General features: G+C 36.9%; 1 protein-coding gene across 1 annotated transcript in view; it reads left to right on the top strand.

The window, feature by feature from the left end:
• Window positions 1–7,836, top strand: part of pds5b (PDS5 cohesin associated factor B) — a 41,255-nt gene that overhangs the window by 14,786 nt on the left and 18,633 nt on the right. The window contains exons 2-8 of the mRNA XM_015380096.1: window positions 2,740–2,867; window positions 3,090–3,293; window positions 3,477–3,563; window positions 4,024–4,121; window positions 5,045–5,171; window positions 6,080–6,160; window positions 6,452–6,592. Coding sequence (XP_015235582.1) covers window positions 2,760–2,867; window positions 3,090–3,293; window positions 3,477–3,563; window positions 4,024–4,121; window positions 5,045–5,171; window positions 6,080–6,160; window positions 6,452–6,592 — 846 coding nt within the window. The 5' untranslated portion in view covers window positions 2,740–2,759. The remainder of the gene's footprint in view (window positions 1–2,739; window positions 2,868–3,089; window positions 3,294–3,476; window positions 3,564–4,023; window positions 4,122–5,044; window positions 5,172–6,079; window positions 6,161–6,451; window positions 6,593–7,836) is intronic.

Genomic DNA, 7,836 nt, shown 5'->3' with positions numbered 1-7,836 from the left:
TGCGGGCCGAGGGCTCCTGCAATTGCAAGTGCGGTATTTCCCCCACAGACCACCAGGGCGGCCGAGAATACCTTTGTTCAACCTGAAATGACTCATTTAATTATCCAAAACGTTATGGAACACATTGATTAACTGAAAAATGTTGCATAGTGTGCCTTTAAGCAAATCATTTTGAATTGAATAATATGGCTCTTTTGGTTAGTAACGGTGCTTCTTCAGTGTAGAAGCCCAAAAACTTCTCCAGGAGCGGCTCTGTTAAGCTTAGACCAATGGGTTCTGTTTATTCAGGTCACTGGAGGGTTTAGGTGCAGAGCGGAGTTCATAGTCAACTAAAGCACCATCCCCTTTCATAGAATGTTATAAATAATGCTTGCTACATTTACTTGTACATACGTTTCTTTCAAAGTGTTTATATTATTAAAAGAGTTAAAAAGGATCCTCTATATTTAATACACTGTTTTTCACCTGATTGTATTTTATATTTAAGGAGCTCCTCTAAGGGAGCTTATGAGTCGTTTTAATTTGTTTTTAATTGCAGTGTAAGTATTATATGTGATGTCTAAACAGGTGTCTGACCAAAATGTCACGATTATTAAAACATTAAGTTCAGACCCCTGCTGTTTCTTCCCCTACAGTACAGTTTCCTCACTCAGACTTTGTCAGCAGATCAAGTCTTGAATCTTGATCATCCAAATATTGCCATCAATCGGTCGGAATAATACTGTATTCTGATTAAAAGTTTATTTATATCCAGAAATTGATCATCTAAACACCTGTTCTGATAATGTTATTCAGTTTAGGGCAGACTGACCTTACTCCACGTGAATGTGAAGGATGAGGCAGCAACACAGATCTTTGAGGGATGTTTATTTCCTTCTGGTCTCACATTTTGAAACAACACTAGTGACTGAGCTTGGAGTCTGTGTTGTTTTTGACAGCCATCTTTGATTTAGTCTTAGTCTTCAGGACTAAAACTATTATTAGTCTTAGCCGCATTTTACTCATTAAGATATGTGATCGATTTAGTCGACTAAAACTTAAAAAGGTTTTGGTGTAGTTTTAGTCAGTTTTATGTTGCAAAAAAAGTTAACCTTTACAATTTTGAATAACAACCAGATTCTTTACCAGACTGACAGCTGTTGTCTAGATACTACAATTGCTTGGTATAGAATGCTGCCATGCAGTTCATGATTGCTGTTGGGCAGAAAACTTTGATTTATGGAATTCAAACCAACCTTTTTATGAATGAATCCCCTACTTTATACAAAAGTGTCACACAAAAGCTGTGGAAATAGCAGCTCTAGTTCTACACATCATATTGGTTAATATAGCAGACAGACAAGTTAACAGAATATGCAATAAAGGAATGGTTTTAGACATTCAAGGTTTCCATTCAAAAGCTAATACTTCCTGATCTACTATGAATTATGCATTACACACACATCAATAAAATCCTCATTGCTCCAAAAAAGCAAAGAACAAAAACATTCTTCTTTCTACTGTGGCAATTTTGACTTTATTTCTAATACTGCTTAGCAGATTACAGTACAATGATGCATTTTAAACATCTGACCGACCACCCCCTAATTTTCATTTCATTTGTCTCGTCTCCTTGATGAATACTCAAACCTATGACTAGTCATATTTTAGTCATCAAAGATCCATGTTTAGCTCGTCAGCTTTCGTTATCATCATGAAAAAAAAGGAGCATCAACGAAATAATTTCGTCAACAATTACGCTTGGAATTTTAACTATGGGAAAAACAAAAAACAAACTTAATCTTCATCAGAACCCAGCACATCCATTCTGAATGCAGAAAATTCTGCTCTGGAAAAAACTCCTTGTGCAAGTAAACACGTCATGATAAGACTATTTGATGTTGAGGCAATATAAACAGTGCGTTCAGGTGACTGTTTTTCTTTAAACCATAACGCATTTTAATTTGATCACAGGATTTTCACATGTAAACAGATGCATAAGGTTAGCTATCAGACAAGCTAACATTAAAGGTCTTTTATAGTTCTGGTTTGAGTTTGGTTCCTGCAGGACTCCACTGTTGGCACATAAGCCAAACAAACAAACAAACGTAGGACACTGTAGTGACCCACTCTGCTGTTGTGCTCCCTCCACACTCACTTTTGTCTCAGGTGCTCTATCATTAGGTTGTTCTCTGGTCATGTCAAATCACCTTTAAAGCTTGCATATTGCTAATTTTTAGTTTTGGGAAGCACCAAATGCTCCCGCTCTTTTAAATACTTGTTTCGAACCAACTCTTCAGTGATGGTAATTTTTTATTGTTAAAAATGCTCTGTGACGTGGAGACCGATTCATGATACAACTCAGCTGGTTAATAATGCTATTTAGATCTATTGTTGAATTATCTCAATTAATAATGATTACTGACAAAACATTAGATTATATTTTCTTTCAGCAGCAATACTAAACATGAAAATACAAAAAAAAGAAAAATTAAATTTAAAGGACGTTTTCGTTGATTTGAAAAATAAATCACCTTCCAAACATGTTTTAGTCCCTCTGGTGGTTACCAGAGTCCAACCTTTTCATACTGGGCACTGAAAGCCTGTAGGAAAGCCTTTACCACCCTCTTTAATAGCCCAGTGAATAGTTCAGTGCTTCATTGCTGTTTTCTTTGAAAGTATTTAAAAGATGTTTCAGGTTTCGCACCTCCTTACGCTCTTTTCCTGGTTTATTAAAATCACATCTCACTCCGTCTCTAGGCAGTGAAGAGCTAAAGAGGATGGCTCACTCTAAAGCTCGAGCCACAGATGGGAAGGTGACCTACCCTCCGGGGGTCAAGGAGATTTCTGACAAAATCTCCAAAGAAGAAATGGTCCGCAGGCTCAAGGTCAGTGCTGCATCGTTTGCTCTGTTTCCACAGGGTTCATGGTTCCTCTGAGGTTCTTACATTAACGAAAGCTAATCTATCAATATAGAATAGATTAAATGTCACATTTGTAAACCTCTACAAAAAATAAGTTATCTAATTCTTGTTTTTATCTGTTCAATAAACCTAATTATGATGTTTTCTGGCACTTTCTCTCTGCATGATCTTTGACCTGCTACCCAGATGGTGGTGAAGACCTTCATGGACATGGACCAAGACTCTGAGGAGGAGAAGGAGCTCTATCTGAACTTGGCCCTCCACCTGGCCTCAGACTTCTTTCTCAAACATCCAGACAAAGATGTGCGGCTGCTGGTGGCCTGCTGTCTAGCAGATATATTTAGGATTTATGCTCCAGAGGCGCCTTATACCTCTCCAGATAAGCTCAAGGTGTGAGGATGACTTATTACAGGCTAATTTGACTTAAAATAGCTTTTATTTGCTCTGGTTTTGGGGTTTTCTCTCAGATATTTCATCATTTCTTTTCATGTGCCTCCACAGTTATGACCTTTTTTTTTTCTTCATAGCTCTGTCCAGCTGCCTTTCTAAAATATTTTTTTTCCTGTGTTTTAGGACATATTTATGTTCATAACACGACAACTGAAAGGACTGGAGGACACGAAAAGCGCTCAGTTCAACAGATATTTCTACTTGCTGGAGGTATGTGTTTCTTTGCAGCAGTAGCTGATCAAATTCATTTAAAAAATCTTCGATTAAATCTGCTTTTTTTATTTTGAAATTTGCTGGTTTGTCTCTTTACTTTTACTTCAAACTGTTAAAGTAACAAAGATAATGGCCTTTAGGCCGCATATTTATATAATTATAAAGCTAATGAAGCAGAGTGCTTAAATAGGGTAATGTTTCCAACTGCTAATGTGTTTTTTTTTTTTTTTTTATAGTCTTGAAAATGATTGTTGCATCAAAATTTATTTTATGTCTAAAACAATAAATCCATTTATTTTGTGATCCTCTTTTAAACAAACCACCCATCCCAGGGATACATCTATAAATTGAACAAGCTATTATTCAACCTTAGGTTTTGCAGGGTTTGTATTTAGAAAGATTTTCCTCTACACAAACTTTGTAACTAACATCTTCTCCCTTTTTTTTCTTTGTCCAGAACATAGCTTGGGTCAAATCATACAATATTTGCTTTGAGCTTGAGGACAGCAATGAAATATTCACCCAGCTCTACAGAACTCTCTTCCAAGTCATAAAGTAAGTCCTTTAAAGTCATCTCCATCATCATGGACAGCTTTTAGGATGGTACGCTGTTTGTCCTGCTGCCCCATTTCTAAGCAGCGCTGTAGCAGTCGAGTCATGTCTCTCTGGTGCCCCTCCCCTTCCCCTCTCCAACCACCCAAACACTCCTCTCAATTTCAATCTGCTGAACACAACCTTGAGGGCTCAATTCTGCAGCACAGAATCTGGTCTTTTGCCAGTAGAGGAAAAAGGTGTTTTTCAATGTCAAGGTTGGGCCAATATTAACATTTTTTTCTTACTTAGGGAAAAAAAATGTAAAGACAGTATGTCATTTAGAATATCAGAAGTCGTGAGAAGTAGGTACAACGCTGTAACATTGGTGTGTTTCTATGCTTGAAACTGATACCTGCTGGATGATATAAATTGGTCAGAGAAATCCAGTCACTGATCTACTAATCAAAGGAACAAGCTTTGCCCCCTGCTGAAAATCAAAGCATGTCCCCCCACCCCTCTGTGTGAGCAGAGCTTTTTCAGTCGTATGGACTCTATTTGTGTCGTTTTTTTTTAGAACACTTTTAGTCAGTAAATCTTTGTTATGCTTCAAAGAAGTTACAGATTGAACATCTGAAATGGGGGTCACAGCTTGAATTAAATCCAGTTATACAAAAATGACTAGACGAGTTATTACTGAGTGAAGAGGCAGCCATGAATTGGTTGTTGTATGCTTTTATCCTGATAAGGATGGAAGCAGCATGATCTCGAAACATGTCAAATTTCTCTGCAACGCCAAGTCAGCTTGGGTTTGTCCTTCATTGTGAGCTTTAAAAGCGAAAAAAGGTGCTTTGTATGAAGTGCATTTAAACTTTTTTTTTTAAATGTTTGGTCTAAACTTCTGCAAAGTCTTTCTGTGTCTGATGTTTTGTGCCTTATCTTCAAAGCAATGGCCACAACCAGAAAGTACACATGCATATGGTGGACCTGATGAGCTCCATCATCTGTGAAGGAGACACAGTGTCGCAGGAGCTTTTGGACACGGTTTTAGTCAACCTGGTGCCGGCTCATAAGGTAACTTGCTTGTGTGCATCAAAGGGGGGGTGGGGGGTCATTTATGAAATACTACAGCAGAAATAGGTTCATGCCACATGTTTTTCATTCACTGTTGAATATAGTCCATCCCATTTAATGGTTTCTGTCATGGAATTTAAAAAACAGATAAACAAATGTGGAGGCAAAAGACTTTTCCTCCCGGGTTTAATTTGCAGAATCACAATAGAGGATTAATACTCTACCATATTATTTTAAAAGGAAACGGAACCTTCTCAGCTGCAGGAGATTGAAATAAACTCCTCTGTCAATCAATAATACGTGAAACTCAACCCCCCTAATACAGACAGTGATTAAACCAGCATAGGGTCACAAAGATTTACACAGTATTCTTTAAAGTATAACAGCTTTCTTTTTGATGAATAATTTTGTTTCAAAAAGTTACTTTTTTTTATTTTTTATCATATCCTCACCTCTATAAATTAAAAATATGTGCAGTTTATTAATGTTTCTCTTAAGTCTCCTGCATTGCCACAGCTTTCTACATCCTATGAGCACTTTGACCACCTTCTCAAATCCTTAAAGGAAAATCATTCAGTTAATTCAACCTTCAATTCATGTATATGAGGAGATTTGAAACTAGTTTTAAAAAAGGGACAATCTTGAAATTGAGGGTAATTCTAAAGCTATTTTAGAATAAAAATGTTTTTGGGTAATTCACATAAAAAAATTACTGTTATAAACACAATTAAACTTATCACACTGAGATATGGTGTTTGTCCATACCATGCAGTTCAGTGAGACCCCTGCAGGCGATAAGAAGTAAAGCAGCTATTGTTTTCATGGAAAAGTGTTTATCTATGTTGTGCATTTTTTACTATTATCTTTCTGGATATTTTTATTAATCTGTGTTTTTGTTCTTTGTTTAGAATCTGAACAAACAGGCCTACGATTTGGCCAAAGCTCTGCTGAAGAGGACCGCCCAAGCTATTGAACCATACATCACCAATGTACGATGCTATGTTTATTTACATTCTGCAGTGGACCAAATTTATTTTTATTTAGTAGAATTAAAGAAATGTCATTTTATATAGGTCATTACAATTTTTTGTGAGATTCCTTACATATATAAGACATATTTAGAGTGGTGATATTTTGACCCATTTTCAAACACTGTAGTAGTTTGGAGTTAAATGTACTCATATTTAGTAATTCTGCCCAGTTCCTGTTGAATAGCTGTGTTCCTGAACCCCCATTAACACTCCCAACATTCATTCATCTCTTACCATCTTCTTCTACAGTTCTTCAACCAGGTGCTGATGCTGGGAAAGACCTCAGTCAGTGATCTGTCTGAACACGTGTTTGATCTCATCTTGGAACTTTACAACATAGACAGCCATCTGCTGCTCTCTGTGTTGCCCCAGCTGGAGTTTAAGCTCAAGGTACTAAAAAAAACACTTTTTGCACCATAATGTGGGTTTTAATATGTTTTTAATCTGTTTTAACATTAAAAGAAATTGTTTAACAAAAAGGCTCGCTTCCAAAAGAGATATTGAAACCTGCAACCTGTCTATATATGTTGGTTAATTATCAGTTAGAGTTGAAATTCACAGCAGGTTTTAATTTTTCTGCTCTGTTTTTTCCCCCTCAAAAGCGTTTACAGAGTTGGCAAAGCAAACTTACAAGGAAAAATGTGCCATAATTTAGCTGCCACAATTTAGCAGCCTTAGTTTTTAGTCTCTTATGAGGAACAAGCAGGAAGTTCAGGGCTTGGGACTGAACACAACCAACAGCAGAAACATTTATTTAAAAGTGGACACTTTAAATTAACAAAATGAAGATTCTGGCCATTTATTGGAAGGGTGAGCACAAGCACTTTAAAGCCAAATTTAAAACCCACTTGGAGTCAGTGGAAGGAGAATACCGGAGTGATATCAGGTTGATTTCTACGTTTAGTAAGAAGTTGGGCTGCTGTGTTATATATAGCCTGCATGCTCAAACTTGATCTGTCCAGTCTGGTAAAAACAGCATTACAGTAGTCAAAGCACAATGACACTAATACATGAATAACGTTCTATAGATCTGTTAAAGAGTGTCGTATTTTATAAATGTTTCCTTAAATAAAGAAGCAGGAATAAGAAATGCATCTGATGTGAATCAATCGTTTGATTTGTATTGATTTTAGAAGGCAGGTAAATAGGAGCTATTATCAAAGTCTCAGTCTTTTTAAAAATTCAAAACCAAAATGAATTGCTGGCGATCTGATCAGTGATCCATGAGAAACATGGATGGACAGTATGTCCAGGTTTTTCTGGGAAATGGATGCAAACAGTTTGTTGTCATCTGCATAGATGTGATGTCAAATATCAGAGAAAGGCCAAATAAAGTCAGCTAAGGAACAATGCAGAATGAAAATAATGGGCCCAGAGGTGACCCCTGCAGATCTTGATGGGTCAGAGGAACACAGTCCAGGAAGAACATCTCTCTGTTGTTGCTGAATGTCCTTTCAAAGAGTTAATCAGTCCAAAGCAGATCCAGAATTATTAGCATGTTCAACAGCAGGGCTTAAATTAGTCAAAGGCTACATTCATACAGCAGCCTGAAGTGACCGATTTTTTTTTTGCCCTTATGCGACCTGTATCTGATCTTTTGATGGCTGTCTGAACAACACAGATCCGATTTTTTT

This window comes from Cyprinodon variegatus, unplaced genomic scaffold (genome assembly GCF_000732505.1).
Source record: "Cyprinodon variegatus isolate N-32 unplaced genomic scaffold, C_variegatus-1.0 Scaffold207, whole genome shotgun sequence".
Taxonomy (NCBI): Eukaryota; Metazoa; Chordata; class Actinopteri; order Cyprinodontiformes; family Cyprinodontidae; genus Cyprinodon; species Cyprinodon variegatus.
The sequence above is the reverse complement of the archived record's forward strand: the minus strand, read 5'-3'. Positions and strand labels throughout refer to the sequence as shown.